We start from the raw sequence: 11,960 nt of genomic DNA, 5'->3' as shown, positions 1-11,960 counted from the left end.
AAATAGAGTTTAGTGAGAGAGTGAGGAACTGAAGGAAATCAGCATTAGTAAAGAAATGTTGTTGGGGAAATTGATGGGATGGAAGGCTGATAAATCCCCAGGGTTTGATAAATCCACGTCTCAGCGTACTTCGGGGGTGATCCTAGAAATATTGGATGCACTGAATGTCATCTTCCAAGAATCTATAGGATTCCTATGGAGTGGAGGATTGTTAAGGTGATCCCGTTTTTTAGAAAAAAAGGAGGCAGAGAGAAAACCGGGAATTATAGATCAATGAGTCTGACATTAGTAGTGGGGAAAATGTAAGAGTCCATTATAAAAACAGGTTCAGTAGCTGAGCATTTGGAAAACAGTGACAGAGTCAGCACGGATTTATGAAATGGAAATCACCCTTGACAAATCTATTGGAATTCTTCGAGGATATAACAAGCAGAATTGATTGGGGGAGCCAGTGTCCATGGTTTATTTTGACTTTCAGAAGGCATTCAGTATAGTCCCACACAGGATTGGTTAGCTCAGTGAGCTGGATGGCTGGTTTGCAAATAGTATGATGCCAACAGCACACATTCAATTTCTACACTGGCTAAGCTCACCATAAACATTACATCTTCTCAACCTTTACTCCTTTTCCTGAGATGTGTTCACGGTCAGGATAAACCGCTGACAGATTATTGGCCAGTGGATTTGGTTGGTTGCGATGCTGTGATGGACAATGCACTAATTACAGATGACTGACAGTTAACTGCAAAGTTGGATTTAAAGTTGATACAGGGTAGTGTGACTTGGATTGGTCAGGGTACTATCCTGAGAAATCAACCTGGAATATTGTGTGCAACTTTGGTCTTCTTTTCTGAGCAAGGATGCTCCTTCTCTCGAGGGAGTGTAGTGAAGGTTTACCACCTGATCCCGGGGATGGCAGGTCTCACATATGAGGAAAAATTGACTAGGCTGGGATTGATTTTGCTGGAGTTCAGATGAATTGGGGTGGGGGGGGGCTGCACGCGGGGATCTCAGAGAGTCTTATAAAACTCTAACAGGACCGGACAGGGTCGATGCAGGGAGGATGTTCCCCATGGTGGGTGTGTCCAGAACCACAGGTCACAGTATGAGGATTCAGGGTAGACAATTTAGGACGGAGATGAGGAGACATTTCTTCACCCAGAGAGTGGTGAGCCTCTGGAATTCATTATCACAGGAAGTAGTTGATGCAGAACACTGGATGTATTCAAGAGGTGCTAGATATAGCACTTGGGGAGAATGGGAACAAAGGTTATGGGGAGAAAGCAGGATTAGACTATTGAGTTAGATGATCAGCCATGATCGTGATGAATGGGGGTGCAGGCTTGAAGGGCTGAATGGTCACCTCCTGCTCCCATCTTCTACATTTCTATGCACCAGGGAATGGCTGTCACCTATTTTGTGAGTTGAAACAGGTGCAGTGCACATGCATGTTCCTTCTATCAGCAAAGAACAGCACCATGAGTATACTCAGATGTGGTTTCCTTGACACATATGAGCCACACTACAAGTCAAACTGGAAATCCTAAATTGGTAATCACTATAATTCTTCATGTACTCAGGGTTATTTGGCGAATTCTGTCCAATTGCAGAGCCACATCTAATGCTGTGGGATTTCCAAGCATGGGCTGGTTCAAAACAGTCGACACCTTGTATGTTGGCCATGGACAAAGGGATAAGGTGCCAGTCTAGGGGCTGTATGGCCTATATAATTGGCATCACACTGGCATTACAATTCATATACCACATAATTCATTTGTGGGGCAGGCACCATGTTTTAGTAGCTTGATGGCAGCATCCAGGTAGTGACAAACACAGTTTCATTGATAGCATGACATTACTAACACATTCACCAATGCATCACTGTAGCAATCCGTCCGGCCCAGTGCTGCAACACCACACCATGTGGTCCGTGTCATTCAACTCAGGCAATACAGTGCAGTTTGAAACACACCATATACGCTCAAATTAATGCAGTAGTCATGGAGCCTACTAGGCTATGCCCAGATCTCACAAATATCTCTGTTCGATTCCACGAGAAAGAGGAGCAGGTGAGATGAGGGCAAAGTGACAGGCAAGTAGCATCACTGAGAGGAGCAGTGGAGGTGGGGACCTCAAGTACAGTCTCATACACACTGACTGTCACTGGGGTACACTCCCACACACACACTGACTCTCACTTGGGTACAGTCCCACAAAAACAATGACTCTCACTGGGGTACAGTCCCACACACACACTGACTCTCACTGGGGTACAGTCCCACACACACACTGACTCTCACTGGGGTACAGTCGCACGCACACACTGACTCTCACTGGGGTACAGTCCCACACACACACTGACTCTCACTGGGGTACACTCCCACACACACACTGACTCTCACTGGGGTACAGTCCCACACACACACTGACTCTCACTGGGGTACAGTCCCACACACACACTGACTCTCACTGGGGTACAGTCGCACGCACACACTGACTCTCACTGGGGTACAGTCCCACACACACACTGACTCTCACTGGGGTACAGTCCCACACACACACTGACTCTCACTGGGGTACAGTCCCACACACACTGACTCTCACTGGGGTACAGTCCCACACACACACTGACTCTCACTGGGGTACAGTCCCACACACACACACTGACTCTCACTGGGGTACAGTCCCACACACACACTGACTCTCACTGGGGTACAGTCCCACACACACTGACTCTCACTGGGGTACACTCCCCCACACACACGGACTCTCACTGGGGTACACTCCCACACACACACTGACTCTCACTGGGGTACACTCCCACACACACACTGACTCTCCCTGGGGTACAGTCCCACACACACACTGACTCTCACTGGGGTACACTCCCACACACACACACACTGACTCTCACTGGGGTACACTCCCACACACACACACACTGACTCTCACTGGGGTACACTCCCACACACACACTGACTCTCACTGGGGTACACTCCCACACACACACTGACTCTCACTGGGGTACACTCCCACACACACACACACTGACTCTCACTGGGGTACACTCCCACACACACACACACTGACTCTCACTGGGGTACAGTCCCACACACACACTGACTCTCACTGTGGTACAGTTCCACACACACACACTGACTCTCACTGGGGTACAGTCCCACACACACACTGACTCTCACTGGGGTACACTCCCACACACACACTGACTCTCACTGGGGTACAGTCCCACACACACACTGACTCTCACTGGGGTACAGTCCCACACACACTGATTCTCACTGGGGTATTATTCCACAGACACTGACTCTCACTGGGGTACAAATGAACATTCACACTGAGTCACACATACATAAATATTTGAATGTACACATGGTAGGAACAGTCAGAGGTTGGAGGGTGACGTATCTTCGACAGTTTATAAGAGTGCCGTATGATACGATTCCACTGAGTTTTACTCCAGGAGCTTTCTTCCTTTTTTTTCCCTTTATTTCAAAGTTATGAATTCAGGTAGACAACAATGTTCTGGAAAGTGCATCTGTAAGGATTAGCTGGCCCTGGCCCTCACAGTCTGTGATCCACGCTGAATCATGTGGCTCTTAAATTAAAAAAAAGTGTCAAATGTTCTCTCTGGCTTTTAAATAAAAAAAACCCACGAGGTATGTGCCAGAATTGAAGTTATTCCACAGGTAAAGGTCAGGCAGCACTGCCCAGAGTCTGATCCCAACTATCACGCAGTCTTTGAGTAGCCGAATATTCCCACAGGGAAGTACTTCACATGAGTGGGCCATTGTGCAGCCAGCTGGAAGAACTTGACATCATTCCATTCGACTCCATCAATGGAGACTAGAAGACAGGACACAACATAAAGCTCAGAGAGATTGCTGCCCCTTTCGTCACGCTTGCCTTCCCTCACCATCACCATCCATTGGGCCCTTCATGTCATCAAACATCGTCAGGCACTTATCAGTAAAACCAGACTGAGGGCCATATCCAGCAGGTCAGCTAAACCCTGGGTGACAGACAAGTCTCTGGAGGGGGGTGCAGAGTGGAAGAGAGGCATGTACATTTCAGGAAGGGATGGGTTAGATGCAGGAACTGAGGGGAGTATGGAGACCTCGGAGTGCTGTAGTGATGCATAACTAGGTCAGCACCACAGCAGCTAGTGCTTTGTATGTTGCACGGTCCCTCCGGCAAGGCTCGGGGGGGTTGATAGCAGCAGCTTCTATAGGTCAGAGCCTGACCCTGAGGGACACTTGCAGCATGGAGGGGAGAGGAGATAGGAGAGATAAAGACTTTCTCTGGTTAGGAGGTCTGATTCCACAGGGTGAGGAATAATGAGATAACACAGTGTGGAGCTGGAGGAACACAACAGGAAAGCTGACATTTCAGGTCAGGACCCTTGTTCAGAACCCCAGAAACGTCAACTTTCCTGCTCCTCTGAAGCTGCCTGACCTGCTGCGCTTCTCCAGTTCCACACTCTGTTATCTCGGACTGCAGCACTGGCAGTTCATACTATCTATGAGGAATTATGAACCCTCTTCTACTTTATGGTTGTATCATTTTGTAAGGATTTCTCTGAAGAATGGAAGAGGATGCCCTTCCCAATTGAGTAAACTCTTTTATTAACTCCCTTTTATTAACTCTTGTATTAACTCCTGTGCCCTCAGCTCTGGAGTCTGGGAGCTGGAACAGAAGCTGCCTGAGGACTTTGACCAATTGACGGTTTTCTGTTTGAGCATAGATTATTCTGACAATGGTTGCTAGCTGTCATGGCGCACCTGCTCTCTTGTTGGCAAAGATTTCTCACAACTCTGGATGGGCTGAAGCGGATAGTCAGTCAGAGATAATGGAACTGCAGATGCTGGAGAATCCGTGATAACAAAGTGTGGAGCTGGATGAACACAGCAGGCCCAACAGCATCTCAGGAGCACAAAAGCTGATGTTTCAGACCTAGACCTTTCTGCTGACGGCCTGCTGTGTGCATCCAGCTCCACACTTTGTTACCGCAGATCGTCAACTCTTTCTCCTTTGTTTTCTCTTTGGGATAAGCAGACCCTGTTATCACACTCTTGAGCACTAGATGGCAGCAACAGTTCAGCACATCGACAGCCAAGGCATTCAGTCCATTTGGAGATAGCAAAGAGATAAGAAAGTGTGGAGCGGGAGGAACACAGCAGGCCAAGCAGCATCAGAGGAGCAGGAAAGTCCATCTGTGTATGTGGGCCAGGAACAGAAAGCTCTAGCCCCTGACCTGAGCACAGCAGGCTAAATACTGCCAGCTTAGAGCCTTCATGTATCCCTTGTCCAGGCTCTCCGAAGTCCCAATTATCAGGAAGGAGCCAAAGACTCCATTTTCCACAGAGAATATCCTCCTGATTGTCATCGTCATCATCATTCCAACCATGAGGCCAGTCCATGGAAGTTAATTCTTCCAAACATTCACCTTAAATTTATTTTATATGGTCACTGTGTGTTTGTCCAGCACTGTATACAGTATTCAGGGTGGGTTAACGAGGTGTAGAGCTGGATGAACACAGCAGGCCAAGCAGCATCAGAGGAGCAGGAAAGCTGACGATTTGGGCCTAGACCCTTCATCAGAAATGGGGGAGGGGAAGGGAATTCTGAAACAAATAGGGAGAGAGTCGGAGGAAGACAGAAGATGGATAGAGGAGAAGATAGGTAGAGAGAAGACAGACTGGTCAAAGAGGTGGGGATGGAGCCAGTAAAGGTGAGTGTAGGTGGGGAGGTAGGAGGACATAGGTCAGTCTGGGGAAGGACGGATGGGTCAAGGGGGCGAAATGAGGTTAGTCGGTAGGAAATGGGGGTGGGGCTTGAGGTGGGAGAGGGGTTAGGGGAGAGGAAGAACAGGTTAGGCAGGCAGGGACGAACTGGGCTGGTTTTGGGATGCAGTGGGGGGAGGGGAAGAGCTGGGCTGGTTTTGGGATGCGGTGGGGGGAGGGGACGAACTGGGCTGGTTTAGGGATGCAGTGGGGGAAGGGGAGATTTTGAAACTGGTGAAGTCCACATTGATACCATTAGGCTGCAGGGTTCCCAAGCGGAATATGAGTTGCTGTTCCTGCAACCTTCGGGTGGCATCATTGTGGCACTGCAGGAGGCCCATGATGGACATGTCATCTAAAGAATGGGAGGGGGAGCTAAAATGGTTCGTGACTGGGAGGTGCAGTTGTTTATTGCGAACCGAGCGGAGGTGTTCTGCAAAGCGGTCCCCAAGCCTCCGCATGGTTTCCCCAATGTAGAGGAGGCCACAACGGGCACAGCAGACGCAGTATACCACATTGGCAGATGTGCAGGTGAACATCTGCTTGATGTGGAAAGTCATCTTAGGGCCTGGGATGGGAGTGAGGGAGGAGGTGTAGGGGCAGGTGTAGCACTTCCTGCGGTTGCAGGGGAAGGTGCCGGGTGTGGTGGGGTTGGAGGGGAGTGTAGAGCGGACAAGGGAGTCACGGAGAGAGTGGTCTCTCCGGAAAGCAGACAGGGGTGGGGAGGGGAAAATGCCTTTAGTTGTGGGGTCGGATTGTAGATGGCGGAAGTGTTGGAGGATGATGCGTTGGATCCGGAGGTTGGTGGGGTAGTACGTGAGGTCGAAGGGGATTCTGTTTTGGTTGTTATTGTGGGGAGGCGGTGTGAGGTATGAGTTGCAGGAAATGCAGGCGACATGGTCAAGGGTGTTCTTGGCTAATGAGGGGGGCATGTTGCAGTCTTTCCCTCTTCAGGGTGGGTTATACTGGTTAAAACTGTGGTTCACTGTGCTCACTGTCCTATGTACTGTACAGTATTTAACCAGAGAGCAGCAAGCTGATCTTAATGACTAGTTTCTTACCTTTGAGCATGGTCTGCTGATGTTTAGCAGTACAGATTAATCTGCTGATTCCTTCAATAACTTGGCTCTTAGAGTCCAGCTCTTTCTCCCTTGGTTTCTTACTTAAAAACATCACTAGAAAGGGAGAGAAAAATAACACTCACTCAGACACAAGCACTTTTCACTCAGTAAGAGACATGTCTCCCTGTCAGACTCCTGTCCCTTGGTCCTGATGTGGTCTCGGTGCACTCACACACACCATTCCAGGGAACAGAGAGGAGACAGTTTTGTAACATGCAGGTGTGAATCATTTCCGGATAAAATGATGAGACAATAGGCTTGTTGATGAAAATCAATGTCTATCTGGACATGTGCTGTGTACAAACATAGCAATTAGGAAAAGAAGCAACTCTGCAAATCATCTATTAGACCTCTGTGAGCCAGAACAACAGCCAAAATATTTAAGAACAATATTGTGGGAATCTTATTGTGCTGTAATTTAAATTAAGAAATAAAAACATCTATTTAGGTGACAATATTCACCCTTGCAGCATGTCCTGTAGTGTATTACAGCCAGTGAAGTCCATGAAAAGGACCGTCACTGTTGTTATGTAGAGATGCAGCAGCTGATCTGCTCCCAGAAACAGCAATGAGCAGCAAACTTGTTTCAGTAAAGCTGATTAATGAATACATACTGGTCCCCAGAAGAATCTCTGACAATACTGCCCTGCCATGGGATCTCTGACACTCACCTGAGACAGCAAACACCTCAGCCAGACAGAGAGTCATTGATAGCACAGTGCAGCCCAAAACAGGGCTGTGGAAACTTTTCATTTTGATCCCCTTCAAACTGTGAAGAACACGCAGGCAGACAGCTTTAATCCTGGGTTTCCAAACCTTGGCAGAGCCCAGGTGGACAAAGTTCTGGCCTTTGCCCTCTATTCCTGGTTTCAATCACTCTATCATCAGAGGGAAATGTGGGCTCTAAAATCTGGAATTCCTTCCTGGAAGGTCAGTTCTCTCCCGGAGCACCAACCAAATCTCCATAAGTTCCTGATTCCAAGGGGACAGTGGTCCTCACTAAAGCCGCTTCTGAACACACTAGGAAGATAATTAGTTCATAGGAGGTGAGACGAGAGCACAGTGGGGAAGACCTGTGGAACTTGGTGTTAAATCCAGTGTAAGGTGGTGGGGGTTAGTATAGCCTCAGTCTCCTGGATTTATGATGCACCAAGTCCAATTTTACTGGGTGAAAGGTCACAGCTCAAACAGTATAATTTAGACAGTTTGCTGTAGGAAGTGGAATCAGGTCAGACTGGTGTGTGGCTGGATACAGTTATTACGCTGAGATTAGATGGATTTCACCTGGGCAGCTAAGAGCAGAAGGGGTTTGGTCCTGCTGCATCATCTTGATAAGCTCAATATTTTCCATTCGTGGTCTCAGTGTGTCCCACATCTCCCTTCATGCAGTTCTGTCTCTGTCCCTCCAGCAGGACACCCGACTGCAACCGGACTGCCACTGGCCTCACTCTACTCTCACCTTTCTTATTCTTCTCCTTGGTTACCACTGTCATCAGCATGCTAGCTGGTGGTACCATCTCCCCACCGTTAGGCAGCCGGGTCACTTGTAGGGACCGGAAGTTGCTCTTCAGGGTGTTCTTGTTGCCAATGTCCCGTTTATCACCATCTCGTTTCTTATCGGGTAGCTGTGTTGTCCAGTAATCAACCTGCAGGCCCATCACTTCAGCTCCACTCCCTGGCGAGCTGCAAATTGAACCAAGGAGAGGGAGAGATTCTGTAAGAGGCAGTGTGCTGGTTTACACAGACTGAAAGCACTCAGTCCCAGCCCAAATTACCCTGCCTGCCAGGCCCTATGCTGCTGTTGTACCTGGAGGACAAGGGATCCACCAAAATGCCCAGCACATTCACAGAAAATGGTATAGAGAGAGGCCATTCAGACCACTGTGTCTGCACCACCTCTCTGAGTACTTTGCTTCCGTGCCAATCTCCTGCCTTTTCCCCATCCAGTGCACATTGTTTCTATTCAAATAACCAGCCGATACCCTCTTGAAGCCTCAATAGGACCTGCCTCCACCAAATTTCCAGGCAGTACATTCCATCTCCTAACAACTCATTCTGAAAAAGTTTTGTTAACCCTCTTACTTACTTCTTACACAAAACACTTTAAAATTGTGCCCTCTGATTCATGATCCTTATATGAACAAAACCAGTTTCTTCCTTTCTACCTTGTCCAAACCTTTCATGATGTTGAAAACCACAATGAAATCTCTTTTCAGCTTTCTCCTCTGTAAGGAGAACAGGCTCAACTTCTCCAGTTTAACCTCATCACTGAAGGCTCTCGTTGCTAGAGCCGTTCTTGTAAACCTCTGCACTCCATCCAATGAGTTCACACCCTCCCTGAAGTGTCACTGGCTGGATCTGCATTTAATGCCCATCCCTAGTTGCTGTTAAGAAGGTGGTATTGAGCTGCGAAAGTCTTTCATGCTGTAGATCCCAGTGTTGTAACTGTACTGGAACAGCTTGGCTGGGGGAGCGGCAAGTTCTGGAGCACACGTCTTCAGTGTTATTGCCAGAAAGTTGTCAGGGCCCATAGCCTTTGCAGTATCCACTGCCTTCAACCATTTTGTGATGTCCCATGGAGTGAATCGAATTGGCTGAGGGCTGGTATCTGTGATGCTGCTCCCTAACTGAAATCCCCTCTCCCTGAACACGGGTCATGGTCAAAGCAGCTGCTGCCAACTCATCACAGTCTGAGGGATGAGCTATTGGCTCAGGACCACACTGGGAAATGTCGAGACATCAGTGCAGCAACTGATTGGGTTAGACCTTACCAAGCTCCAGACAGGACTCCTGAGACAGACGGCGAAGGTGGTGGGGTGGCATTCATATCCTTTGTGTAGGCTGTGCTGCTAGATGTTGGTGTCGGAGACAAGATACCAACGTTACACAAAGTGGCATCATCCGAGTCAACTGAAAAACAGAACCCAGTTGTTATTAAAAAGCTCATTGTGTGTGATCTGCAACAGGCAGCAGTCAGTCTTCAACACATTCCACCAAGCAACTCGCTCATCCTCCAGCCCCGTGGACACTCTCCCCTCCATCACTGACTCTACACACAGCCCCGTGGACACTCTCCCCTCCATCACTGACTCTACACACAGCCCCGTGGACACTCTCCCCTCCATCACTGACTCTACACACAGCCCCGTGTACACTCTCCCCTCCATCACTGACTCTACCCACAGCCCCGTGGACACTCTCCCCTCCATCACTGACTCTACACACAGCCCCGTGGACACTCTCCCCTCCATCACTGACTCTACACACAGCCCCGTGGACACTCTCCCCTCCATCACTGACTCTACACACAGCCCCGTGTACACTCTCCCCTCCATCACTGACTCTACACACAGCCCCGTGGACACTCTCCCCTCCATCACTGACTCTACACACAGCCCCGTGGACACTCTCCCCTCCATCACTGACTCTACACACAGCCCCGTGGACACTCTCCCCCCATCACTGACTCTACACACAGCCCCGTGGACACTCTCCCCTCCATCACTGACTCTACACACAGCCCCGTGGACACTCTCCCCTCCATCACTGACTCTACACACAGCCCCGTGGACACTCTCCCCTCCATCACTGACTCTACACACAGCCCCGTGGACACTCTCCCCTCCATCACTGACTCTACACACAGCCCCGTGGACACTCTCCCCCCATCACTGACTCTACACACAGCCCCGTGGACACTCTCCCCTCCATCACTGACTCTACACACAGCCCCGTGTACACTCTCCCCTCCATCACTGACTCTACACACAGCCCCGTGGACACTCTCCCCTCCATCACTGACTCTACACACAGCCCCGTGGACACTCTCCCCTCCATCACTGACTCTACACACAGCCCCGTGGACACTCTCCCCTCCATCACTGACTCTACACACAGCCCCGTGGACACTCTCCCCTCCATCACTGACTCTACACACAGCCCCGTGGACACTCTCCCCTCCATCACTGACTCTACACACAGCCCCGTGGACACTCTCCCCTCCATCACTGACTCTACACACAGCCCCGTGTACACTCTCCCCTCCATCACTGACTCTACACACAGCCCCGTGGACACTCTCCCCCCATCACTGACTCTCCCCACAGCCCCGTGGACACTCTCCCCCGATCACTGACTCTACCCACAGCCCCGTGGACACTCTCCCCCGATCACTGACTCCACACACAGCCCCGTGTACACTCTCCCCCCATCACTGACTCTACACACAGCCCCGTGGACACTCTCCCCCCATCACTGACTCTCCCCACAGCCCCGTGGACACTCTCCCCCGATCACTGACTCCACACACAGCCCCGTGTACACTCTCCCCTCCATCACTGACTCTACACACAGCCCCGTGGACACTCTCCCCCCATCACTGACTCTCCCCACAGCCCCGTGGACACTCTCCCCTCCATCACTGACTCTACACACAGCCCCGTGGACACTCTCCCCCCATCACTGACTCTCCCCACAGCCCCGTGGACACTCTCCCCTCCATCACTGACTCTACACACAGCCCCGTGGACACTCTCCCCCCATCACTGACTCTACACACAGCCCTGTGTACACTCTCCCCTCCATCACTGACTCTACACACAGCCCTGTGTACACTCTCCCCTCCATCACTGACTCTACACACAGCCCTGTGTACACTCTCCCCCCATCACTGACTCTACACACAGCCCTGTGTACACTCTCCCCTCCATCACTGACTCTACACACAGCCCCGTGGACACTCTCCCCCCATCACTGACTCTACACACAGCCCCGTGTACACTCTCCCCTCCATCACTGACTCTACACACAGCCCCGTGGACACTCTCCCCCCATCACTGACTCTCCCCACAGCCCCGTGGACACTCTCCCCCCATCACTGACTCCACACACAGCCCTGTGTACACTCTCCCCTCCATCACTGACTCTACACACAGCCCTGTGTACACTCTCACCCCCATCACTGACTCTACACACAGCCCCGTGTACACTCTTGCCCATCACTGACTCTACACACAGCCCCATGTACACTCTCCCTTAT

At 50.2% G+C, this 11,960-nt stretch overlaps 1 protein-coding gene across 2 annotated transcripts in view; it reads right to left on the bottom strand.

Moving 5' to 3' along the window:
• Nucleotides 1-484: 484 nt before the first annotated feature.
• The window catches only part of zmp:0000000755 (phosphofurin acidic cluster sorting protein 1), a 335,491-nt gene continuing 324,015 nt past the window's right edge, over nt 485-11,960 (bottom strand). For both annotated transcript variants that reach the window (XM_059645081.1, XM_059645082.1), the window contains 4 exons: nt 9,694-9,832; nt 8,382-8,605; nt 6,863-6,976; nt 485-3,864 (listed from right to left, as the gene is read on the bottom strand). In XM_059645081.1, coding sequence (XP_059501064.1) covers nt 3,749-3,864; nt 6,863-6,976; nt 8,382-8,605; nt 9,694-9,832 — 593 coding nt within the window. In that variant the 3' untranslated portion in view covers nt 485-3,748. The remainder of the gene's footprint in view (nt 3,865-6,862; nt 6,977-8,381; nt 8,606-9,693; nt 9,833-11,960) is intronic.

The sequence above is a fragment of the Stegostoma tigrinum genome, chromosome 4 (assembly GCF_030684315.1).
Source record: "Stegostoma tigrinum isolate sSteTig4 chromosome 4, sSteTig4.hap1, whole genome shotgun sequence".
NCBI lineage: Eukaryota > Metazoa > Chordata > Chondrichthyes > Orectolobiformes > Stegostomatidae > Stegostoma > Stegostoma tigrinum.
Note: the sequence above shows the minus strand (reverse complement) of the source record. Positions and strands in the feature narration are given on the sequence as shown.